The sequence below is a fragment of the Gorilla gorilla genome, chromosome 11 (assembly GCF_029281585.2).
Source record: "Gorilla gorilla gorilla isolate KB3781 chromosome 11, NHGRI_mGorGor1-v2.1_pri, whole genome shotgun sequence".
Lineage (NCBI taxonomy): Eukaryota > Metazoa > Chordata > Mammalia > Primates > Hominidae > Gorilla > Gorilla gorilla.
In genome coordinates this window covers 60782840-60810460 of record NC_073235.2, presented here as the reverse complement: position 1 = coordinate 60810460, position 27621 = coordinate 60782840, and the positions used below count along the sequence as shown (strand labels likewise).

The 27621-nt window shown below is 39.8% G+C and overlaps 1 protein-coding gene across 6 annotated transcripts in view; it reads left to right on the top strand.

Annotated features, from left to right (window-relative positions):
- CCDC148 (coiled-coil domain containing 148) overlaps positions 1-27621 on the top strand; it is a 291643-nt gene that overhangs the window by 131174 nt on the left and 132848 nt on the right. For all 6 annotated transcript variants that reach the window (XM_055380204.2, XM_055380203.2, XM_031008918.3 and 3 more), the window contains 2 exons: positions 8508-8646; positions 12772-12978. In XM_055380204.2, the coding sequence (XP_055236179.1) occupies positions 8508-8646; positions 12772-12978 (346 nt within the window). The remainder of the gene's footprint in view (positions 1-8507; positions 8647-12771; positions 12979-27621) is intronic.

Below are 27621 nucleotides of genomic sequence, written 5' to 3'. Positions count from 1 at the left end.
CATTCCTTTTTTCAATAAATGGTTACTGAGCTTCTTCTATGATTTAGGTCATGTATTAAATATTATTTTACAATATATTTTTAAATTAGATGGATAGTATTACAATGTATGACTGTATCACATACATTTAACCAATTTCCTACTTTTGGACAATTATTTTTACCACATTTTGATAATTGTTTTAAAAACTTGGAATAGACAATTTTGTCACCATATTTTGAGTAGTTCTATAATTATTCCCTTAAGATGAACTCCTAGAAATAGAACTGCTGAGTCAAAGGGCATGAAAAATTCTAAGACTTTTGGTAGCATTGGTAAATTGCCTTCCAGACAAGTAAAAACAATTTATGTTTTCATTAGTAGACTTTATATTATTTGGTTCATCTGTACTTGGAGATCAGGGCATTGGAGATTGCCGTCATGTGTGAATATCATCAGTGTCACGTTCATGTTCTTTCTCTCTCTTTCAATATTTATTTGTGTAGCATAGCTCTTTCACTGTCCTTATGTGAAAGTTTTGCCAAAAGAGAAATCTATGCATAGTTTTCGTAATAAACCTGACTCTTCCCTTGTTTCAAAATAAACCATATTTCAAAATAAACTCTATTGCTAATAAAGATGAGATGGATGAAAGTCAGCATCAGAAGGCAACACTCAAGAAATACTGTGTGGCTTCACATAATTGTCTTTAAAAATATGTGAAATAAACAAATGCTTACATATATGACCGTTGCTTGATGAATACAAGACAGAAGAAAGAGAGGGAAAGGGGTATAATAGGTAACTGACATTTGCTTACTTGATGAGGTGACAACAAGTTAAAACATTGGAGCCCTAATTCCCATGTGGCATTTTTCTCTGAGAATGAAGTCTCAGAGCTGTTGGAAAGTTTCAGTGCCTGGGCATGTCCAGTCTCAGGTTCTACACTTCCAGTCTGAGCTGGTTGTGTGCCAAGGGTGATTAATAAGGAGAGAAGTTCCCAGAAACAGCAGTGTAATTACCTTATCTTCCAGTGTTCACGTAGTCTCGTTGGTTAGATGACCCCTCACCCAACATCCTTGGTCACTGCAGCTCCCATTTTCTCTTGTCCAACTTGATGTTGGGGTTTATATTTTTGGAAGGAGTGGGTAATAGTGTGGACCATGATTTTATTTTTGTCACGTATCTTTAGTAGCTGTCTCTTAAAATACATCATTCATAATAACTACTTTATGGTTTTATGCTCTTCCTTTAAACACCAAAAACCACATTTGGTTTTTATTCAACCTACTTTGAGTTTGTCGTGGGAATAAAACATTTTAAATTCTCTTAGGTATGGTGGAGTGCCTTTTTTCAAGGGAAAAAAGGGTTCACTTTCTGCAGGATACCCTCAAAAACTAGTCTTAGAGTTTACCTTTGCTTAGTTATATTTATTTGCATGTTATGTGTTTGTGAAAAGTATATCTAGGTATTTAAGAATAGCGGCTTAAATACCTAGTTTAAGTCTTTATTAGTAATATCACTGCAGCTTCACCTGCCTTTTTAATGTAATTGTTTTAGCTAGTGACTGCACAATGTAATGGTGCATGAGGCTGCATTTTCAATACTTCAGGAAACTGAAAAATCTGGGTTTTATATGATGAAGGGGTAAAAATCATTTATAAGTGGTTTCTATTCTTCACTGAGTGTGAAATCAAATTAATTTGGATAAATATGATTGAAGAAAATGGAAACAGCAGCTTGATGGGTTTGTGTCTAGGACAACTGACATTTGTTATTGGATAATACAGAAAGAATATATTGTAAAAATAATAAAATATGTGTAGCTATATGCAAAGCCAAGATTAAAATTTCTATGGACAAGATTGTCAAATTTTAACATGAGAAGAATTTTAACACCTATTTTATATAACAAACCAATTGTTCATAACAACACCTTTTCCCTATTCTTTGTACCTTGAAGTCCAGTTGCAGTTAAGATACAATCTTTTGAGGTAACCATAAGAACGAACACTATGGAGAACAAGTAATGTAAGAATAACTACACCATTCCCAGGTTTATGTTTATTTGCCATATTAGTGCCTATCAGAAAACATAAAGTTGAACATTGCTAATGTCTAAAAAATAAACTGAGAAGAACCATCGCTCTTTTAATTCATTCTTATAATTTCTTAGTGATTACTTACGGTTGGTTTGAGATGACATTATGACATTTTATGTGGCAATTAAAATTTCAGAAGACCTTATGATGGCTAATTAAAATTTTCCTCATACTGTCCCAAAGAATTAGGCCAATTTTATTACTCTTGCTTTTGGACTTAGAAAATTGAGTCATAATGTCTATATAAGGTAATTTTATTTAATTCAACTTTACTGCACTTTAAAATGTTCTTGTCCCCCCAAAAATGAAGAATAAAATGGGAACATGGAGACAGATTTTGGCTCAATATAAGGATTTAAAACATAGAGCAAATAATGTATTTGTAGATGATCTTGTCTTCACTGATTCTATTCATTTGAGTTTGAGGGGGTTTTTCTGGTCTTAAAAATGGCCCTTGGCGTTGAACATCACTGGTCTGCCCACAATCAGCTGCAGAGTATTCATCACTTTAGATGCTGGTCTCTCCCCACGTTGGGTCTATATCTCTTTCATCTCTACATCCTTTCATAGTGCTTTTCTTCCAAAGCAATATTAAGATGCTGTGTTTAAAAAGTCATGTTTCTCTTTTTCATTTTGCTGTCAAATTATCTTTAGCTATAAGAGAATACCCAATCCAACTCAAAGTAACTTACATAATAAAGCAATTTCTTATTTAACAGGAAGTCTAGAGGTAGAAAAGTCCAAGTACAGTGAGGTCTGGTGTTCTGCATTCTCTTGCCCAGCCTTCTTGCAATTTAGATGACTTCCTGCCAGACAGTTCTGCATAACAATGTCCAGAAGCAGAGAGGGACCTTACTTCTTTCTTTGTGACTCTTTTTAAGAGCTAGGAAACCTTTGCCCCAGAGGACTTCCCCTCACATTTCACTGGCCAGAATTCCATCTTTTGTCCGTGTTCCTACCAAACACTTGTTGGAGAAACAGGAAGTTTGTGAATGGGTGTTTGAATAGCTGAAAATCAATCCAGATTCACTGCCAGGGCTGGAGATGGGGCTCATTTTTCCTGAAGCAGTGCCAAGTGTGGATAGAGGAGAGTGGATCTTGAATAAAGTCAGCATTCTGGTGGGCAGGAGCACGGGTGGGAGCAATGTCTGCTACAGTTTTCTTTTCCTTACACTTCTTATGATGAATGTAATTATTAAAAACCTAGCATATGGGGTGGTTGAGCAATTACGTCTTACTTTTAAAAGGCTATTTTAGGTGAGGTGCTGTGGCTTATGCCTGTAATTCCAGCACTTTGGGAGGCCAAGGTGGGAGGATTGCTTGAGCTCAGAAGAAGACCAGCCTAGGCAACAGAACAAGACCCCATCTCTACTGAAAATAAAAAATTAGCTGAGTGTGGTGGCACGTGCCTGTAGTCCCAGCTCCGTGGGAGGCTAAGGCAGAAGGACTGCTTGAATCCAGGAGTTCAAGGCTGCAGTGAGCCATGATCATGCCACTGCACACTGGCCTGGGTGACACAGCGAGACCCTGTCTCCAAAAAAGAAAAGTAAAAGGCTATTTTATCTCGGTCATGTTATTTTAAAACTTCCACTGGAAAACTACTGCTGGATGGATGTTTCAGAGACAAAGAGTGGTTTAAGAGGCTTGCCATCATCCCCACTATTCTACTTCCAAAAAATATACATTCTAAGTAAAAAAAAAAATGAGCTTTCTATGTAAACTTCTCTAAAAAAAAAAATCTAAGTAAAAGCAATATGCTTGCTATTTGGAAAATGCAACTTCCAAATAAATCGCTTAGCCTCCTGTTCTGACCGGATTCCCAAAGCCATCACTTTTAGAACCCTGCTATCTTTTCATCATTCTTCAGAAGAATGGGGCTTTGGAATTTGGCACAAGTTTTGGCTTTACCCTATAGGTCACTTTTTTTTTTTATTCTTTGTTTCAATGGGTTTTGACCTTGCTCGTGAAAGTTCACTTTATTCTGGTTGTCACCTTCCAGCTAAGTAGCCAGACTGGTAGAGCCAGGGACTGTGGAGGTGGGAATGGATCTCTGAGGAATAGAAGATGCATACCCAGGGAAGATCAGATTCTGTTGGTCAGAAATGGGTCTGGGAGCAGGGAGCCTCCTGTAAACCAGACTGAAAATCAGACAGATTTACATCTGGACAGTGGGCCTGGGCTGGGATCATTGGTGGATGAAGAAACCAGGCTGATTAGATTGGGTGTTTGGATGGTTCTGTCTTGGAAAGAAAAAATTGAAAGGTGAAGTCAAGTTGTATATTACAGAGGGTCAGACCTGATGCAGCCAGACAAGAGGATGGTCTGTCATCCACATTAATTGAATGGTGGCTCACTGCACTCCTACTTCTCTGTGAAGGAGCAGTAGGTGTCCCCTAACACTGGTCTACTTTAAGAGATGAGTTTTTCTTCAGGTCAGTTCACTATTGCATCAGCTAGCTTCAGGAGGCACTAATTACCATTTTGCCTGGAAAGCTCCTTTTCTCTGAGAAAACATAAAACAGCTTTCAGCCAGTTTGTAACCACAATGTTTAGTTTCATAAACTTGTTTCTGTTGTTAAAGTATCTGTTACCTGTATGTGTCTTGTTTACCACCATTGTCTGCCCTCCACCCCTAAATGTATTTGAATGTCACGGAACCAGAACCCAAGGAAAGTGGTTTAAACATGGCTATGAGGAACACTAGTAGCTAAGTTAATTGTGAGTCACTTTAGGATTTTTGGAATAATTCAAACAGGTAGAATTAGGGAGACAATTGGCCTGGGTCAGGGTGAATTTTTACAGCTCTGTTGTTGTTTTCTGAATTATCTGTTTTGTCTCACTTCCTGAGAAATCATAATAAAATGATATCTGTGATCGATACTATATTGTGGGGCAGGGGATGGTGAATGAGAATTGAGTGGTAAATACCTCACCTTTTGTAGGCTGAAATTCCCTGAAGTGTTCGAAGTACTCAATAAACTTACAAATTGTAAAATCTTGGCAGGCTATGATAAAGATGAACATTCTAAAGCACTTTAAATTAGAAAGTTTAGACGGACAAAAAGGAATAGAAATTGCAGAGAACTGCTAAAGATTTTTTGTCTAAAGATTTTTTTGTTGTAAATTGCAAAAAGCTTAGGACAATTTAAAAGTTTTCTTTAAAATTTTCTTTTAACATAGAGTCATTTTTCAAATTCAGAAAGTAGATAAGAGATAAGAATATTTTTCACTGTCTGTGCAATTTAGCTAGTTCTGTCATTAGAATCACCAGCAAAGCAGTTGAATTCAACAAGAACTTTGAAAGGTAAAACCTAACCTTGGTTTCAGCTATTTGGTATAGATTTTTCTGTACAAAAAAGATGAAGGTTTGATTTAAAAAGATAAGTGTCCAGATTTACACTTGGAAATGAAAATATATTGAATCTGATTTTATTTTAGAAGTTCAAAGTGCATGTTCCTCAGAAGTGGCTACTTTGTTATTGTAATGAGACTACTATGTTTAAATATTCTTAGATTTTTACTATTCAAAGGCTCGGTATATATGTAGGGTATGTATGTAGCTGAGAGAGATTTCTCCCTTCCTCAAATGCAGCATTCTAATGGAGATGCAGGGCTGTTTCATTATTACTGCCTATGTGAATATTTGCTCCAATATTTAAGGCTGCAGCTCGGGAAACTGCTATAAATACATAACCTAAAAATAATAATATTGTGAGTATTTATATATCATTTCCTTTAAGCATGTTTTTTAAATTTTTATTCTACATGTACTAAAAAGTGACTTGCAATTTGAGTAATTTTGGTAACTGGAAAAAACTGTTGGGATGTGAGGCTTCTAAAATCAACAAGAAGGTCAAAATGGATATGGTGACAGTTCATGGCATGCTTGCTTTGAAATATCTGACTTTAATGTCTTATCATTTCATATGTTTAAGTGGTTTAATATTGTCACTAAAATGGCAGCTAATTAATACATTCAGGCAATGTATAAAAATGCATTGAGTGCCACAAATTCTTCTGCTGCTATATTTATTTATAGCAACGTACACTGCTTAATGTGTGCTTCTATTTGGAAGGCATTTTTGTAAATGTTTGCCATTTTCACTTTCTCTTTGAGGACAGCCACAATCTTGCACTGCCACTCAGTATGAGATATCATCAAAGAAATTAATTTAGGAGTACTTCTCCATTTACCAAAAGATTTAAACTATTTTTGAAAATTACGGGTAAGATTGCTTGTAGATTATCTTAGGGTAGGTTCTATTGAAACAAAGCTGAGACAGGGATTCCTAAACAAGAGATTTGTTGGGAGGTGCTCTCAGGGGGAGGGCTGTGAAGGAAGCCAAATAGAGGAAGGGAAATGTGTAAGCAAGAAGGAGTCAGTGGAGACTGGCCACGGTTTGCTCCCATGGGGAAACGCCAGAGTGGAAAGGTATCATAGAGTTGATCCTCTGTGGAGGCAAGTAGGCTGACTTTCTGTACCTCCAGGTAGGTCAGTCATTGGTTATGGTTGGCCTTTGAAAGAGGGTGGGAGGGTAGCCTTCTCTAAAGAGGGTGGGAGAGGCAGCTCCTAGTTGGTCCATAGCAATTCTCCAGAGAAGGAAGGGGCATCTGTGAGTTATCTGCCAAGACTCACAGCATCTCGGTGATGGGAATTCCATCTAATAAAGGCGATCTGGGTGTGGTACCAACAGTATCCATTATAGAGGTGAATCACAATTTAGAGGAACAGAGAACTGGTTGGACCTAGCTTCTATTGCTTCCCCCTTCCCAGGGCACACACTGCCCATACATCCACATTTATAATCAAATAAAGGTGGAAATTCAAACTTTTTTCAAGTCCTTTTGATTAAAAAAACATTTTACAAACATTAATGAAGACATGTACTTTAGTTCTATTTTTTTGTTTGTTGCTTGTGGTATGGTAATGCAGAATTTATGTGGCTAACTCTGCTATTAAAATGCATTTATGTTAACCTGAATGAAGATGGGCTGCTTGAGAGAGGACCTGAGATGTCCATGAAAACCTGAGGATGTTTTAAATGCCAAGTTTACTCAGGCAAACCTTTCTCCTGGCTTAATACTCCTATTTGTACTGCTTTATTTGCAGAAGCCTTTGTCTATACATGCATAACTGCTTCAGACAGGACTGAAACACTTGGTGTGTTCAATGAATTCATTTCCAGTTCTCTCTGCAATAAATTATTATGTCATACTGAAGAACTTTAGAGTATTCCTCTTCCTGGTAGAACCTCCAACCTTCTTTTTTCCCCCCTATTATGAAACAGATAGGACTTTTTTCTTTGAAAAAGAATTTTTCTTTCTTGCTACTTATCAGAATAATAATCTTGTATGAGAACATTGGAATTCCCATCAGTGTCACTGATTTAAGAGGTGTTTTATTCTGTTTTAAATTGTCAAATATTTTTCAGGGGCATGAAAGATATGTAAGAAATTCTTTGAATTGCACAGTTAACTTAAAGTATAAGACCATTGATATAGTAGAAATAAACAATGACAAGTATCCTCTTGGATTAAGAAGTATTTGTTGCTAATAATATTCCCTCTGATTGCATTTGTATTTGATTATTCTATTAAACAGGAATAATGATATGCAAAATAAACTCAGAATATAAAAAGATATTAATTCAGTTTAGTGTTCAAACTGATATTGCAAACTTTTCACTCTGCACAAGACTTTGCTAATACTCTATAAAGAATGCAAACCAGGATGGTGCCTAGGAGTGTTCTGAAATGAAAAAGGCCTTTTGGAGCATAGTGGATATGTTATTGGGAAGGTGACTTGAAGGGATCCTATTTGCAAATGATTTCTTCAGTGGTTTTAATGCCGTTGGTTATCTTTTCACTATCAATATTTAGTATTGCCTCTATGAAGCACTAAGAAGATAAAGGAAAAGATAATTTTAGACTTTCTTTTGAAGTCAAACCTTAAATAAGTCTCTTCCTCAGTCTGTCTGTATTTTCCTTTACACAATTGCTCATTTAACTGTCTACATTTATACTTTTCTCCAGTTTAGACATAGGAACCTTGTTGAATAAATAAAATTCCTTTTTAATCTATATATACAATAATTTATTTTCCAATGTTTATTTCATTCATTGGTCATGATTTCTAAAATATTGTTTTAGGCAAGATAGAATAATTTATTTTTGAAATACTAAGTCTCATCAAACTTAATTGAATTGTGCCTGATATGGCAAGACCAAATAAAGAACTGAAGGAACCCATTGCATTAGAATTTAGAAGCTTTTCTGAAACAGACATTAAATTTGGCTAAGGTATTTAAAATACACAGAAACCTCATTTTGCTTCGTTACTATCACTTGCTAGTAGCTTGAACAGTTTTAGTCCCTCACATTTCATGATTGCTCAATAATATGTTGTGACATTTTTATTGCTTCCAGAAACTGTCAACTAAGTGAAGAAGACCACTGGATTTACCAGGCTATTTTGGATCAGTACCCTGGAGATCTCTTTGGAAGAAGGACTCTGTATCTGGACATGTTACAAAGATATTTTCCTCACAAATCTAGGCATGATTTGGTGAGTACTGGACCTACCTACATACTGGCAAGTTAAATTGTTTTAGTAGTCAATAATTATTAAGCAATGTACATGTATTTTCAATGGTTCTTTAAAAATTATTTTTTTCCTACCCTCTAGAAAATAATAGGGTTATATAATAGTTTGAAAGCCTGTGCAGGTCATTTTTTCAAGTTCGTCCTGTCCATAACGAGGTTGGGGGCCCCCTCGGGCAGAAGTCACTCTCTGTGCCTACTTGCTGCGGAGATCTTCACTGTGGTCCCAGGGCTGCTCTGCTAGTATTTGACTCCTGGATGTCCATACAGCCAGATGCTCACCTTCAGGGGCTTTACCATCTCCAGGTCTTGCCTGAAAGTGAAATGCCTGCTCCACCATTCACAGAGCCTGCTCTACCTCAGTCTTTCTAGTCACAGGGAGGCCAGCACTTGCCCTAGGGGTGGTACTTACTTATCTCTTCCCCACCACAACAACTCTGCTTGATCCTCCTAGTTGGATCTGAAACACAAATACCCCAAATACAGAACTCAAAGATGTAACTGATATTTTCCTAAAAAGGAACTGGGAAATTACTGTTTTATTGTTTCATTCTTTAGTCAACAAGAACACAAGGGCAAGAAAACAGAAGTTACCCTGTTACCAGTTAATTTCACAATAACTCGCCTTATAACATACACGTAAACAAACACACAGACTTTTAATTTTTAAGTGAGCCATGCTATAGCATCTTATATACTCTGCATTTTTGTAATTGTTTTAAATTAAGCAAGTAATAATACTCACATGTATATAGAAGTTAACCATATATCAATCACGTGGAAACTCCTTGAATACATGTAAGAGTGGAGGGGAGAAGTACTATTCCCATCCTTAGATGAAAAAACTGAAGCAAAGGTCACACAGCTACTGTGACCATTTTCTCCCATCCTCTTTCATCCTCTTCACCTCTCCCCCTTTATTCGGTAACAGATACCTGTTATATAATAAATAGCTCACTCTGGATTTTTAAATAACTTTCATTTATTAAATTAGATCTTTCCTTTTGTTCCCTATTGATTCTAGTTGCTTCTGTGACAAGTTGTCATTTATAACTTGAAGATTTTTATATTTTCCTATTATTATCATGATAAAGATTTTTACATTTACTTTTTTGTTTTTTTTTTTGAGATGGATTCTCACTCTGTCGCCAGGCTGGAGTGCAGTGGTGCGATCTTGGCTCACTGAAACCTCCCCCTCCTGGGTTCAAGCGATTCTCCTGCCTCAGCCTCCCGAGTAGCTGGGACTACAGGTGCAGGCTACCACGCCCAGCTAATTTTTGTATTTTTAGTAGAGTCGGGGTTTCACCATGTTGGCCAGGATGGTCTCGATCTCTTGACCTCCTGATCTGCTCGCCTCGGCCTCCCAATACATTTACTTCTTACATTAGATTGATTAGCATCCATTTCTGTGTGGTATATGCTTAATGTTTGACAGATGTTAAGTATATTTTTGGCTTTATAAAACAAAGCTGAGAAGTTTACAGAACAGATTTTAGTAGCTGATACTTAGTTTAAGTGAGACCAAGTAAGTGGTTTTACTGTGTACCTAATTATACCTAAAGTATTATTTTAGGTGGGACATACCTTATCCTATTTGCTAGCTGCTTTTCTCACAACTCCTGGGGGTTAAATAATGTATTAAATTCAGAGTCATGGTCTATACTGGCAAAATAAAGAATTATTTAGATCAGTGACTCTCAACTTTGGAAGACACATGTTTTTCTGAGGAGCATTTCAGAATGACCCACAGAGGTTTTCCAGGCTACTCAGGTTCTCTCCATTCCTGTTCTTCCCTCAAGACTGCTAATTCCCATGGTTGAGATTCACTGCCAAAAGGAGCTACTGCTGCCAATGTGGAAATGCTATGTCCCTCATGAGCATAGCATGGGAAGGGCTCAGTGTCATTGCTATTATTACTTTAAGTTTAGGCATCCTAACATCTGAATGTTTCAGTAATTAAGGGTAAAATTGTGTATTTTCAGGATTGTGGTAGCAATTTTTATGTTTATTAGCATTTTGTCTAACTGAAACCCTTGATGTAATTGTTAAAATACCAAAACTGATGTAAAGATGGGGTATTTTAAAAATTATCTATAGGGAAAATATTGCTTTCTGCTCGTAGAATCATTACCATTTAGAAATGAAAGTGGTTTTAGCTCTCCCTCTCCCTCTCCCTCTCCCTCTCCTTCCTCTGCCTCTCCCTCTCCGTCATCTCTGTCTCCCGCTTTCCACGGTCTCCCTCTGTTGCCGAGGCTGGACTGTACTGCCGCGATCTCGGCTCACTGCAACCTCCCTGCCTGATTCTCCTGCCTCAGCCTGCCGAGTGCCTGGGATTGCAGGCGCGCGCCGCCACGCCTGACTGGTTCTTGTATTTTTTGGTGGAGACGGGGTTTCGCCGTGTTGGCCGGGCTGGTCTCCAGCTCCTGACCTCGAGTGATCTGCCCGCCTCGGCCTCCCGAGGTGCCGGGATTGCAGACGGAGTCTCGCTCACTCAGTGCTCAATGTTGCCCAGGCTGGAGTGCAGTTGCGTGATCTCGGCTCCCTACAACCTCCACCTCCCAGCCGCCTGCCTTGGCCTCCCAAAGTGCTGAGATTGCAGCCTCTGCCCGGCCGCCACCCCGTCTAGGAAGTGAGCAGCGTCTCTGCCTGGCCGCTCATCGTCTGGGATGTGAGGAGCCCCTCTGCCTGGCTGCCCAGTCTGGGAAGTGAGGAGCGCCTCTTCCCCGCCGCCACCCCGTCTAGAAGTGAGGAGCGTCTCTGCCCAGCCGCCCATCGTCTGGGATGTGACGAGCCCCTCTGCCCGGCCGCCCAGTCTGGGAAGTGAGGAGCACCTCTTCCCGGCCGTCATCCCGTCTAGGAAGTGAGGAGCGTCTCTGCCCGGCCGCCTATCGTCTGGGATGTGGGGATCGCCTCTGCCTAGTCGCCCCGTCTGGGATGTGAGGAGCGCCTCTGCCTGGCTGCCCGGTCTGGGAGGTGAGGAGCGCCTCTGCCCGGCCGCCATCCCGTCTGGGAAGTGAGGAGCGCCTCTGCCTGGCCGCGACCCCGTCTGGGAACTGAGAGCGCCTCTGCCCCGCCGCCCTGTCTGAGAAGTGAGGAGCGTCTCTGCCCTGCAGCCGCCCCGTCTGGGAGGTGGGGGGCGCCCCCGCCCGGCAGCTGCCCTGTCTGGGAGGTGGGGGGCGCCTCTACCCAGCCACCCCGTCTGTGGGGTGGGGGGCCCCTCTGCCCAGCCGCCACGTCTGGGAAGTGAGGAGCCCCTCTGCCCAGCCGCCACCCTGTCTGGGAGGTGTACCCAACAGCTCATTGAGAACGGGCCATGATGAGGATGGCGGTTTTGTCGCATAGAAAAGGGGGAAATGTGGGGAAAAGAAAGATCAGATTGTTACTGTGTCTGTGTAGAAAGAAGTAGACATAGGAGACTCCATTTTGTTCTGTACTAAGAAAAATTCTTCTGCCTTGGGATGCTGTTAATCTATAACCTTACCCCCAACCCCGTGCTCTCTGAAACATGTGCTGTGTCCACTCAGGGTTAAATGGATTAAGGTCGGTGCAAGATGTGCTTTGTTAACAGATGCTTGAAGGCAGCATACTCCTTAAGAGTCATCACCACTCCCTAATCTCAAGTACCCAGGGACACAAACACTGTGGAAGGCTGCAGGGTCCTCTGCCTAGGAAAACCAGAGACCCTTGTTCACATGTTTATCTGCTGACCTTCTCTCCACTATTGTCCTATGACCCTGCCAAATCTGCCTCTCCGAGAAACACCCAAGAATGATCAATAAATACTAAAAAAATTAAAAAAAAAAAAAAAGAAAGTGGTTTTAGAGGTTACCTGGTGTAACTGCATCCTATATGAGGAAACTAAGGACTTATAAACATTAAATGACTTGTCCTCAGTCACCAATTAGCCACAGGTTCAGAATTTTGGAGGTAGTACCTGGTTTCTGGTTGCTGTATTTACGATTAAATATTTGTCCCCAATTTTTCAAAATCATTGGTTATAATTCATTTTCTTTTCATTTTTGTTAACAATGACGCAAAATATAAGCTCATTTTCATAATGATAAGTATTCACCCTCTGTTATCTTTTCAGGTTGAACACGAGAAATATTGTGACCAATATCGCTTTGCTATAGAGCAGCGAAATATCCTGATATCAAATTGGAATAAAAATAGGAAAGACTTTATACAGAAGGCTGTGCTGACACTCACTGAGGCTTGTGCAACTCATGAAATGGAGAGCATGTTGGCTAAGGACAAGAAAAAGCAACAGGAATTGTGTGCTGATCTGAAAGCCAAGGTAAGATGCTGCACAGTTGTTTTAGTATTTGTCTGGATATTTAAGAATCCATTTTTCCCTTTTGTTCAAACTCAACCTAAAATTCAATTTCTCTTAAAAAAAAAGCCTACATTTAATAAAACTGTTAGTTTGAACTGTATAAAATTGCATTTTTTAGGTCAAAAACAGTCAATAATCAATAATTTCATATGGTTCAACCAAAAAGTTACTATAACAGGATGTTAATATCAAAGTTTTGATTGAGATATCCAATACCAACCATAGATGTGCACATCAGACTGAGGTGCTAGACAAAAATGCAAGTGTAATGATAAAGTAACTGTCTAATGCTGATCCAAAGACTCCTGGACTTCTCATTGACATCAAAGATAGCAAAAAGTTCAAATGAGGAGGAGAAGAGAGGCTTCATGATGAAATACATTGGGGCAAGCTTGCTGGGCTGTGTGTGAGTCCTCAGCGAAGTGTTGGGGAATGGATGGGGTTTTCCTCCTCCTCAGACCCAGAAATATCTAGCGGGGCTGGATTGAGGATGGCATGGGGAGTTGGTAGGTAACCCTCACTGTTAGAAGGATTGAGGACTGGAGCAATGCTCAGAGGGAAATAGAGGAGCTGCTTTAGTGGCAGAACAGTAAATAAGAGTGGTTGTTGTGCTGGGAATAATTGCATTCCACAGGAGGGTCACAGTGCATGAGTCCTGGAGGCCTGATGTGGATATGGCCTCCCCAGGAGTGTTGGCCAGGGCCATTAAAAACAAATTGTATTGAGGTATAACATACTTGAAGTGCACAAATCTTAAGTTGATAAATGATATGGTAGGAAGATGATGGTGCAACAAAAAATTTTATTCTCCTGATAGAAAACAACTGGGAGACATTAAGCAATACCAATTAAGAGCATATAAAACAAATGTCTTTGTTTTAAAACATCAGAGGAAAAATGTTTCATCTGCATTTTTTAAAACAAAAAGATATTTCTTTTGACATTGCATAAGCTTGAGACCTAAAAGGAATAGAAGCTGCATCAAGGCTGGTCTATCATGGGCTGCAGGGCTAATACATGTTTCTTCTCCATCTTCAGGCTGATAAGAAACACACAGGGGCCAGGGGCCATGATAAGTTATTGTATTCCTAGTTTGTTTATATTCATTTTGCACACATTATCATTAACTGTTGAGCTATGCTGAAATTGATATTTTCCTTATATTGTATTGCACTGAGGTAAACATACATGTAGTAAAGTGCACAAGTGCACTTTAGGTCAAAAATGGTCAACAATCAATAATTTCATATGGTTCAACCAAAAAGTTACTATGACAGGATGTTAATATTGAAGTTTTGATTGGGATATCCAATACCAACCATAGACGTGCACATCAGACTGAGGTGCTAGATGAAAATGCAAGTGTCTTGATACAGTACCTGTCTAATGCTGACTCAAAGACTCTTGGATGAAGCTTTATGACACACACAGATACCCATGAAAAACCACTGAGATCAAAACCTAGAATGTTTCCGGCAGCTCAGAAGACCCCTTAGTGCCTCTTCTCAGTAAATACAATCCCCACCTGTGATCACTATTCTGACTTCATGACCATCGATTAGTTTTGTCTGTTCCTGAACTTCATATAAATCAAATGATATACACAGTATATAGTCCTTTGTACTTCTTGGATTCATCATATCTGTTTCATCTTTGTGGCATGTTACAGCTATTTGTTCTTCTTTATTGCTGTTTAGTATTTCATAGTATATGTATATATTTTCCTGCTAACAGAAATTTGAGCCGTTTTCAGGTTTTTGCTATTATGATAATGGCACTATCAACATTCTTGAACATGTCTTTTGGTGGACATATACATTCATTTCTATTGGATAGATAGTATACTTAGGAGCAGAATCACTACATCATAAGGCTCAGATGTGTTTAGCTTTAGTAAATACTGCCAAATAGTTTTCCAAAGTGGTTATACAAATTTGCAACCGAATTCAGTTGCTTCATATCTTCCCCAACATTGGTACTGCTAATCTTTAATTTCATCTAATGTGGTGACTGAGTAGTGGTACCTCATTATGGTTTTTATTTGCACTTAGAATAAAGCTGTCCAAGTGTCTTTTCATATGTTTATTAGCCATTTGGGTATCCTCTTTTGTGAGAAGTCCACTCAAGTCTTTTGCCTATTTTTCTATTGGGTTGTGTGCTTTTTTTTTCTTACTTATTTGTATGTTCTTTATATATTCTGTATGCAAGAGCTATTTCTTTTTATTTTCTCCCAATCAATGACTTGTCTCCTCACTTCTCTTAACGGCATCTTTAAATGAGCAAAACTTCTTAATTTTAATGAAGTACTTTTTTTTTATTTTTAAATGTCTTTGAGATATGTTATATATAGTAAAATAACTATTTTTTTTTTTTTTTGAGATGGAGTCTTGCTCTGTCGCCCAGGGTGGAGTGCAGTGGTGTGATCTCAGCTCACTGCAAGCTGCGCCTCCCGGGTTCACGCCATTCTCCTGCCTCAGCCTCCTGAGTAGCTGGGACTACAGGTGCCTGTGACCATGCCTGGCTGATTTTTTTGTATTATTTTTTTTTTAGTGTTTTTTTTTTATTATTATACTCTAAGTTCTAGGGTACATGTGCACAACGTGCAGGTTTGTTACATATGTATATATGTGCCATGTTGGTGTGCTGTACCCATTAACTCATCATTTACATTAGGTATATCTCCTAATGCTTTCCCCCTTCCCCCACCCTGCAACGGGCCCCGGTGTGTGATGTTCCCCTTCCTGGTCCAAGTGTTCTCATTGTTCAATTCCCACCTATGAGTGAGAACATGCGGTGTTTGGTTTTTTGTTCTTGTGATAGTTTGCTGAGAATGGTGGTTTCCAGCTTCATCCATGTCCATACAAAGGACATGAACTCATCCTTTTTTATGGCTGCATAGTATTCCATGGTGTATATGTGCCACATTTTCTTAATCCAGTCTATCATTGATGGACATTTGGGTTGGTTCCAAGTCTTTGCTATTGTGAATAGTGCCGCAATAAACATACGTTTTTTGTTTTTTTTTTTTTAGTAGAGATGGGGTTTCACTGTGTTAGTCAGGGTGGTCTTGATCTCCTGACCTCATGATCCACCCGCCTCAGCCTCCCAAAGTGCTGGGATTATAGGCATGAGCCACCGCACCTGGCCAAAATCACTATTTTTAATGCATAGTTCTATGAATTTTGAAAATGCATGATGTATAACTACCACTATAATCAAGATATAGAACAGTTCCACCACCACTCAAAAATTCTTCACTGCCCTTTGTAGTCAACCCTTCATCTACCCCAGCCTTTGGCAATCACTGATCTGTTCTCTATCCCTACAGTTTTGCCTATTCTAGAAGGTCATGTAAGTGTAACTCAACAGTGTGTAGCCTTTGAGTCTGGCTTTGTTCACTTAGCATAATGCATTTTAGATTCACCCATGTTGTTTGTATCAATAGTTTGTTCTTTTTTATTGCTGAGTAGTATTCCATGACATGGCTACGTTACAGTTTTTCCATTCATCAGTTGTTTCAAGTTATTGGCGATTAATGTTACCTTGCTTATAGTGGGAGTAGACTTTAGGCTTCCTGGTGAGCCTGTGCCTCAGAGGGTGTCCCTCCTTTTTTTTTTTTTTTTTTTTTTTTAAGAGACAGGGTTTCATTCTGTTGCCCAGGCTGGAATGTGGTGATGCAATCATAGCTCATTGCAGCCTAGATGTCCCAGGCTCAAGTGATCTTCCTGCCTCCATTTTCCAAATAGCTGAGACCACAGGCATGCACCACTATGCCTGGCTAATTTTTCAGTTTTTCAATATTTTGTAGAGACAGGGTCTTGCTATGTTGCCCAGGCTGGTCTTGAGCTTCTGGCCTCAAGCAATCTTCCTGCGTTGGCTTCCCAAAGCACGGAGATTGCAGGTGAGCCACTGTGCCTGGCCTGCCACACTCTTGTTCCTTCCCCTGCACTAGATTGTTACTAGACACTTGCTAGCCTGGTAGCGGAAGGGGCATTCTGCAATACTGGTTCAGCCTCAGTCTCAGGCAGGGCCTGTGTCCCTGGGTCTTGGGGCTAAGGGCTTACTCAGCAATCCTGCTCTTTTCCCCATGGCAGACAAATTCTGCCTCATGAATTTGATGTTCTTGTGAGGGAGATAGTTTCCTTCACCGTCCCCACGAGAAGATGGTTTCTTCATTTCCTTCTCCCAGTTGTGATGGGTCCACACTTGTACCCTAGTGGGTTTGTGGCTTTTCCTCCAGCAGTGATGGGTGTTCATTCTATAGGGCTTTGGATCCTCTCTGGCAGATCTGCACTGTCATAGGATGCGTTCTCTGCTCTCCTGCCCTGACTCTGATATTTTTTTTGTGAGCACTCTGTGAGATCTATGGAGAAAAGCCTGAGAGTGGGTGCAAATTCGTCTTGTGTTTGTAGCTTCCACAGGTTCTATAGTCTCACGCTCTGCGAAGTCATTAAAACTTGTAAATCATTAAAATTTATCAATTTATTACAACATTTTATCTGCAGTCTTCTTACCCACTTCCATAGTGGCCTCATCTCCCCAGGTGCTCTGCTGCGGGTAAGCCAGTTGTCACATCCTGGCTCTCCTTGGAGGCATCTGTCTTTCCTTAAATTTCAGGCTAATTTATTGCCTTGTGACCTCTGCTCTCTGATGAGTTCAGGAAAATTTCTGATGTAAGTGATTCAGCTTTTTCTTCTGGTTACGGTGAGAACAATATTCTATCTAACTTTCTACACCTAAATGGAAGCTCATAGGTCCTAATGAAATATAATTCATCAATCTTTTTTGTGCCCTATTTAAGAAATCACTGGCTAATGGTAAAGGGCCATTGTCAAAGATATTCTGCCCAAGATTTTTCTGCCTAACAGGGTTCCTGCCAGAGGTAAGGGAACCCCAAAAACAGTGGGATAGAACAACAATAAATGGGAACCTGACAGATAGAAAAGAAATGGCTAGTCAAAGGTAAATGAGCATGACCCACATCAGGAGCATCTTTCCTGGAAAGCCCAGCTAGCAATCAAGGCAACAGCACTGCTTGGAGATCAAGGGTCAGTATGAACCTCCTGCCTAGCTTACTTAGGACAGTGTCAGTCACCCATCATCTGAGAACTTGCTTTCCTTTTCTTTAGCCCTCCTCTTCTTTTCTTTCTCCCACCTCTGGGCCCTGAAGGTTTAAGCATCTAGGGAATGAAAGAAGAAGCCATCTTCTGCATGAAGAGGGAAGTGCTAACTAATCTCTTGGAACCAGGCACTAATTTTGAACCAAGACTGTGTTTTGTGACTTAAAGTTACCACGGACCTCTCTAACCCAAGAGTGAGCCATGCATTCTGCTGAGTTTTCAACTGGTGGTTGGAGAACATCTGAATGGAGGACAAAAACAATGCCACATTTTGATGATGTCTCACACATCATGCTGTACCGTATACTAAGCATACTTTACTGAGTGTCTCCTATCCACCAGGCATCCTAATAGATGCTTTCTGTGCATTTCCTGATATTCTCTTCAATGACAAATCTAAGCTGAGATGTGCAGAGGTTGCTGCAGAGCATCTAGCCACTGAATCAAGGCTGCAGCTCTAAGAGACGACATAAAATGTAGCCTCCTCAGAAGGGTATGGTCACATGAGGGTAAACAAATATCTGAACTTTCAGGGATGAAACCTGAGAAGTGTAAATGCAGGCAGACAGTGGGGGAAATCAGAACATAAAGTACACTATAGTACAATGGATTCTGTTTTTTCTAGAGAGGGTGTTATCATTGGAATTTGTATTCCTGATGAGGGACTGAGCTCAGTAAATTATAGCTGGGATCAAAATGATATCATAAAAGAAAATAAGTAAATCTATAAATTCTTCAGTCACTTAAAATGTTAAACTATGCTTATATTTTTTTTTAACCTGGAAGGAAACTTGGCAATTTATCCCTGCCCTTCATTTTATAAGCCTGAAAGCTGAGCCCTGAAAGATGAAGTGACTTGCCTGAGGTTCACACCAGCTCATTCAACTTGTAATTCAATATTATCTTGGCCCCACAAAGGTTTGCATACAAGAGTTCTACAAAATAATAGAAGATATTTATTATACTGTAGGCTCCAGTGTGCTATAAAGTAGGCCCACAGAGTGTGAAAAATATTACTTCATTGTATCATAAATTTGACCTTTCTAAAACTAATATGCCAGCTATAATAAACATTAATTAAACATTTAACCATAATTTTGTTCTCAGCCTTGGAATTTAAAAGGGCTTTTGGGGGGTAATTTAGATGATTTGTGTCTTTTAAGAGAAGTGTTAAAGGAATTTTGAAATAATGCTCTCGTGCTCTCTTTCTCTGTCTCTGTTTTGTTTTATTTTGGTTTCTGTCATAACAGTTGCTGTAGCAAGCAGAGGCATTTAGGCCTCTCACCAGAGGATGAGAGTAAAGGGAGGAAGCAGAGCTCTCAATCTCCTGCTCCCATGAAACCTGCTCTTTGATCCCCCAAGTTTTCCCTGACTACTGCCTGAACCAGTCTGTTAGCTGTGCACTCAATTCCGCAGCATCCTTGTCTTTCCACGGCATGCCTAGGAACATCCTCCCCAGAGCCATCTCATAATTTTTTTTTTTTTTTAATGGAGTCTCACCCTGTCACTAGTCTGGAGTGCAGTGGCACGATCTCGGCTCACTGCAACCTCCAACTCCTGGGTTCAAGTGATTCTCCTGCCTCAGCCTCCTGAGTAGCTGGGATTACAGGCATGTGCCACCACACCCAGCTAATTTTTGTATTTTTAGTAAAGGCAGAGTTTCACCATGTTGGCCAGGATGGTCTCGATCTCCTGACCTTGTGATCTGCCCACCTGAGCCTCCCAAAGTCCTGGGATTACAGGCGTGAGCCACCGCTCCCGGCCCTCATAATTGTCTTTCTTTGCTTCCATGCTGGATGGCTGAGTGCTGCCTGGTGGCCAAAGGGGAAGAGTTAACTTCATCTGGATGCTGAATGCCACATGAGAGGCTTTCATCCTGTCCTTAGTTTGCCCACTCTCCCCATTCCTTTTATGACTGTTTCCTATGGTCGCCACTCCATAGGACCCTTACCTGACACCATACACCCTCATTCTCAGACTCCCAGGAGACAAGCCACCTCCTACTTTAGCAAGAAAATTCAGTCATTGAGGAGTGAAACAACCCGTAATTTCTTCCTCCCCACCCTATGCCTTTCTGTCTCTTGCCAGGTGCTGGCCTTCCTCTAGATGAAGGGTGTGATGCTTCCTATGTGTTCAAGTTCGGTCCTTCTCCCTAAAGTCTGGAACTGTGACCCCCCCCCCCAACTACTTTAGAAATGTGATGCTAGTGGTTATCGCCTTTCTTTATTTTTGTCTCTCTTATTCTTTATAGTGTTTCCTTCAGCCTATAAGCATGACTAAGTCAAAAGACTATCCAAAGAAGCCTTCTCTTGTCATCCTCAAGGTCTTGGGCAGTCCCTAGCTGTACTCTTTCATTTGAAATCAATCCTTTGAAAGAATAGTCTACATTATCGTCCCAAGAACTTCTGACTTCTCAGTCTACTGAAATCTTCTCCACCCCTTAAGGTCTCCAGTGACCACCGTATTACCTAATCCAGCAAGGCTCTTCCATCCTGATCCTCCTGGACCTCTCCCCTTCACTTCCCTGTTGACGATCCACTCTTTGACATTCTTTACTCCCTCAGATTCTGTAAAACCAATATTTCCCATTGTCTGCCCACTTTAAAACGCTGGAGCCTTCCAGTTTTCTGTCCTTGCTCTTTGCTCTTATTTCTTTACTTCATTGGCCACTAAGCCTCCTCGTGATTCCGCCTACCCTGATATGCTATAACTGCTCTCAGATCTCTATTCCCATTTCTGCACAGTTCTCTCTTCAGCTTCATGTATCCAGCTACATGCTGATTATATCAACTTAGAAGGCTGAATGCCTCAAATTCAGTGTCCAAAATAGAAATCCTCATTTTCCTGTGGTAAATTTGCACTTCTTACTTGAAACTTAGCTTCCTCTTTTCTCTTACCTTCATAGCTATTTACCAACTTTTGAAAACTTTATCTATCTGCCCCTTCTTTTCTGTCGTAAAGCCCTGGCCATTGTTCCTGAGCTATTGCTCCTCTCATGACTATGTTTCACATTCTGCCCTTGAGAAACCCTTTCTCTAAATTGCAGGCAGAATGCTCTATCTAAAATTCAATTCAGGCCAGGCACAGTGGCTCATATCTGTAATCCCAGTGCTTTGGAAGGTTAAGGTGGGAGGATTGCTTGAAGCCAGGAGTTCAAGACCAACCTGGGCAACATAGCAAGACCCTGTCTCTACAAAAAAGTGTTTAAAAAAACAGCCAGGAGTAGTGGTGCGTGCATGTAGTTCTAGCTACTCAGGAGGTTGAGGCAGGAGGATTTCTTGAGGCCAGGAGTTCAAGGTTACAGTGAGCTATGATTGCATCACTGCACTTCAGTTCAGTCTGGGTGACAGAGTGAGTCCCTGTCTCTTAAAAAAACTGCAATTCAGGTATGCCATTCCCTAATGATACCATCTCATTTGCTTACAGTAATGGCCCAACTTTCTGGCATGGCTGTCCAGGTTTTCAGTAATTTGGACCCCGGCTTTCTTTCTTGCCTCCTTTCTTGACACACTCCATTTTACACATTACAATTTAGAAATACCAAACTCCTTGTAATTCACTCTCACTCTACCTCTGCCACTGCACAGTGCAACATTCTATTTCCTGTCTCTGTGCCTTTGTTCTTGCTATTGTTGGCTTTGCCTGGAATGCCTCTCTTACCTTCCTTTGTCTGAATAAGTCTCATTCATCTTCAAAATTCAGCTCAAATGTCTGATACAGGAAAACTTTGTTGAATCTCTGACTAGAGTCAATACACTCTTTGTTCTCCCTAACTCCTGGTACATAACTCTGGCTCGCCTGTGATTATGATTATGTCACACTAAAAACTCTATTTCCCCAGCAGAAGTGCAAGCAGGAACACCATCTTATTCATCTTGGTGTAAGCCTCCCCCTACCCCTGCCCTAGACTTTCAGTGTTTGGGACCTGATAGGTGCTCAGTAACTTTCGTTGAAGTGAAGTGGATAAGCCTTAGGCATTTTGTTCCTTCTCAATACCTCCTGATACAGTACTCTCCTCACTACCTTCTTTCTAATGTATTTCTCAGGAAACTTGCTGTTGAAACAAGTATATGATGTGCAGTCATCAAGAAGTGAAGTACAAGACTGAATTGTCAACATTGAATATTCTGAGATGCCAAATGTAGTTTCAAAAATAAAACCTGACTACCCATAAAATTGAGGTATATTTTAGGCATGAACAAAGTCACCAGGCACTTAGTTTTCTTCTTCACTTCATCTTGTTTTTGTGCTCCTCGTTGTCTCTCTAGCTGATTGTATGACCCAGTCAAGAAGCCACAAGTAGCTAAGAAAATCAGATAATGTTGAGACAGAAGATACCTTTTTGAATAAATATCACTTGAACTCTCTCTCTCCACATTTGGTAGTTCTCCACAGTATCAATTCCTTCCACAACCCCCCTTCTCCACAGATTTCAGCCTCCTTTGCTGTTGGAGAGCACACTTGGATTTAGGTTTCACAAATCAGATGTGAGAAGTACTTTAATTCAAATAGAGTTTTCTGAGTTCCAGTTCCAGGGATGATGAATGGCTGTTGTCAGACTCACCCTCACACAGTAAGCAACTATAGAAACTTGACAAAATGATTTAAAAATGTTTGCAGGCATTGGATAACCAGTGTATGGATGAGATTTTTGAAATAAGAGAAGTTTTAAAAGTGAGCCTCATATTCACCCTGGATTTCTTCTTGAGGTCATCTTTCAATATGACGTGGATAGAAACAGCCTAAGCAGAAAATGATAGTCTTGATAGGTAAAGGAAGCAGAGATTGGAGTTTGGGCTGCAAAGGCAAATACGATTTGGGGGCAGGATACTAGAGATGAAGGACTGGCAGATAGAGAGCCTCCAAAATGTATATGAAAATATTCCTTGAGTCCTTTGCCAGCTTCTAAGTTCTGAATGTGCAGGATGAGATGCTAAAAGACAAACAGAGAACAACCACTAGAAGGCTGAGAACCAAATAGAGATTTCAGAGGTCACAGGACACAGGCCTGGGGAGGTGTAGGTCTTGGAGTTCTAGTTTAGTCAAAGTAGAGAAATCTTGGTGAACTCTCTAGACATTCGGTTGAAACCCTAGAAAGGCCATGCCGTAGGGGTAAGGGCTGTACTCTAGGATTATAAAGAAAATAGAAACAGACTTACCCTCTAAAAGGCCAAGACAAAGCATCAGTAAAATTCAGGAGATTTTCTGGCAACTTAAGTGCCTTCCTGACTAAGGCTCAACACTGTTTAGAGAAATATAACATAACCCAGAGGCCCTACAAATATGATTCACAATGTCCAAAATATGATGAAAATTACCAAATACTCAAAGAAACAGGAAAAATGACAGATAGATAATCAAGGAAAGAAACTGTCTCAGAGATTATCCAGATATTTGTAGTTAAAAGACAAGAACCTCAAGATAATTATGATTAATTTGTTAAAGAAAATAGAAGTAAACATGGAAAAAATGAATGAAAATATGTATTTCAGTAGAGAATTTGCATATATAAAAATGGGTCAAATAGAAATTCTAGAAATGCAAAATATAGTACCTTAAATTAAGAATCTATTGAATTGGCTTTATCAGCAGACTGGGCATAGGAGAAGACAGAATTAGTGACCTTGAAGACAAGCCAATAGAAAATATTCCGACTGAAGCACATAAAGAAAAAATAATAAAGTGAAAGTCAGAATAGAGCAGATAACATAAGAGAGATGTGGAACATGGTGAAAAGTTGTATTATATATGTAATTAAAGTTCCAGAAAAAGGAGAGAGAGAATAAAATAGAAGCATTATTGAAGAAATAATATCTAAGAACTTACCAAATCCAACGAAAGACATCAACCTATATTTTTAAGAAGCTCAACAAACCCCAAAGTAGACAAACACACCAAAAAAAAAACCACACCTAGGCACTTGACAGTCAAACTCCTGAAAACAATGGTGATACGGTTTGGCTGTATCCCTACCCAAATCTCATCCTGAAATGTAATTCCCATAATCCCCACATGTTGTGGGAGGGACCAGGTGGAAATAATTGAATCACAGGGATGGTTTCCCCCATCCTGTTCTCGTGTTACTGAGTGAGTTCTCACCAGATCTGATGGTTTTATAAGGTGCTTCCCCCTTTGCTGGGCACTCATTCTCTCTCCTGATACCATGTGAAGAAGGACATGTTTGCTTACCCTTCCGCCGTGACTGTAAATTTGCTGAGGACTCCCAGCCATGCTGAACTGTGAATCAATTAAACCTTTTTCCTTTATAAATTACCTGGTCTTGGGTATATCTTTATTAGCAGCATGAGAACAGACTAATTCAGATGGATAAAGAGAAAGAGAGTTATATGAAGAGACAGACATGGCATGGCCATCGTTTTGCTGGTGTGGTCACACACAAAGGCAGTCTGTTCTGAGTCACTGGTGATGCAACAACTTCCCAATTGTGCCAGAGGCAGTGTGGCTTCTACTAGACCAGCTCTGTGGTACATGATTCTGGATGTTATTTCTGGAAACTTAGTCTAGAGCTTGCTTCTCTGCCCCCTCCACAGATTTTATGAGCTTTCTAAAATTCCATAATTAATACATTCTGCTAAACTATCTAGGGTGGATTCTGCTGTGTGCAACTAAAAACTCTGACACAGAGGGTGTCTGGGTCCTGCTATGCTATTTTGACTGCTTTCTTGCTGGCTGCAGGTTAAAGATGAACAACAGACAGAATCAGTAATGATTCATCATTCTCCTGGTCCAAGCTGAAATAGATCTTGCAGGCACACACTATGTTGGATCACCTTTGAGGCAGAGATAATCACAAAAAGCTCATCCATCAGTCACACGGCCCAAGTGAAAAGGTATAGGGAAGGAGATGCATATAATAATGATATATCAACATCTATAGATGTAATTTACTTTCATTTGTACTCTGACGTCATTTAGGGGGTTTTTGCTCAGGAGATACAGCAAGTTGCTTCTTTTAGAGCATTAGGGATCTCCACACAATATACTTCGTTGATTAGAGAAGAAAAAACAACATAATTGGAGGAACTTGGGTGTCCAGTTTACTATGAGAACTGGCAAGGATTCAATAGTTTCTGCCAATTTAAGGCAGTTGTTCATGAGTATTTTGGTGTGGTCAATTGTGCTATGCATCATTAGCATAATCAGTGCTAGTGATGAATTCCTTGCATTATCGGCTTCCCTATAGTCACGGCAGTTGGGGGCATTTATGGAGAAGTTCCCTGTGGTTAACCATGGATACAATATTGGCAGAAGAAAGAGAGCTCTGAGGAACCATAGGCATCAGTGCCAGAGTGATTTTTGGTCACAGCAGCAGATGGCATTTCCTCTATACAGCTATATTGCACTATCTGTGGCTCTTGGCAGGTAGCTAATTGAAATTCCCAGGGTTCGAGGACTTGATGAATCTACATATTAGTTCCAAGTAAAATATTCCAAGTAGCCCTACTCTTAAAATGTCTTAGTTTTTAAAGTGTATCTGTCTGCATCGGAGTCTATTTTATAAAGTTTAAAAGAAGCTGTACTTTTTAAATGTTCTTTATAATGAGAGCCTTATATTTCTGTGGCAAGTCATAACAACATCTCACAAGATGTTTTACAAATGAGGATACTTGGTCTGGAATATAGATGTTTGCATTTTACAATGACTTTATGCAACAAAGTTTCAGGCAACCATAATCTCAAGTACTGGGTAATTTAGGAGGGGAAGTTACAACTTGGAGTTGGAAAGCCAATATTCTTAAAATATCTGTTAAAAATAAATACATAGCTATTAAAAAAATGTAAACATGTCTAGTGGAACAGAATAGAGAGTCCAGAAATAGATCCACACATCTCAAGTCAGTTGATTTTCAACAAAGATATGCAGTCAGTTCAACGAAGAAAGGGTAGTCCTATGAAAAAAATGGTGTGAACCATTGAATATCCAGATGCAAAAATAAGTGAGCCTTAATACATACTTCTACCCTATGTAAAATGAACTCAAAATGGATCATAAACCCACATGTAAAACTGAAAACTACAAAACATGAGGAAGACAACTTGGGGGAATTTTTATGATCGTGGTTTTGGCAAAGATTTCTGAGATATGACACCAAATGCAGTATCCCTAAAAGATATAATTGATCAATTGGACATCTTCAAAATTGTTGAAAGACACTGCTAAGATAATAAAAAGACAGGCCATCCACTAGAAGAAAATATGTGCAAATTGCATGTCTAATGAAGAGTTGTGTGCAGAATTTATAAAAATTTATTGAAACTTAATAAGAAAACAGGGACAATTTGACTTTCTCTTTTCCTAATTGAATACCCTTTATTTCCTTCTCCTGCCTAATTGCCCTGGCCAGAACTTCCAACACTATGTTGAATAGGAGTGGTGAGAGAGGGCATCCCTGTCTTGTGCCAGTTTTCAAAGGGAATGCTTCCAGTTTTTGCCCATTCAGTATGATATTGGCTGTGGGTTTGTCATAGATAGCTCTTATTATTTTGAAATACGTCCCATCAATACCTAATTTATTGAGAGTTTTTAGCATGAAGGGTTGTTGAATTTTATCAAAGGCCTTTTCTGCATCTATTGAGATAATCATATGGTTTTTGTCTTTGGCTCTGTTTATATGCTGGATTACATTTATTGATTTGCGTATATTGAACCAGCCTTGCATCCCAGGGATGAAGCCCACTTGAGCATGGTGGATAAGCTTTTTGATGTGCTGCTGGATTCGGTTTGCCAGTATTTTATTGAGGATTTTCGTATCAGTGTTCATCAAGGATATTGGTCTAAAATTCTCTTTTTTGGTTGTGTCTCTGCCCGACTTTGGTACCAGGATGATGCTGGCCTCATAAAATGAGTTAGGGAAGATTCCCTCTTTTTCTATTGATTGGAATAGTTTCAGAAGGAATGGTACCAGTTCCTCCTTGTACCTGTGGTAGAATTCGGCTGTGAATCCATCTGGTCCTGGACTCTTTTTGGTTGGTAAGCTATTGATTATTGCCACAATTTCAGAGCCTGTTATTGGTCTATTCAGAGATTCAACTTCTTACTGGTTTAGTCTTGGGAGAGTGTATGTGTCGAGGAATTTATCCATTTCTTCTAGATTTTCTAGTTTAAGAAACAACTCAATTTTTTAAAAGAGCAGAAATTCAATCACTTCACCAAGGAAGATATATGGCAAATAAAACAAGAAAAGATGTTCAATACCACTAATTAGTAGAAAAATACAGGTTAAAACCACAGGGGGCTATTAGTATTACCTATCAGAAAGTCTAAACTAAAAAATCTGATCATGTCAAATATTGTCAACTGGAATTCTCATACAGTGCTAGCAGGGAATGCAAAGTAACATGGTCACTTTGTGAAACATTTTGGCAGGTTTTTTTTTTTTTTTCGACAGAGTCTTGCTCTGTCACCCAGGCTGGAGTGCAGTGGTGAGATCCCAGCTCACTGCAACCTCTGCCTCCTGGGTTC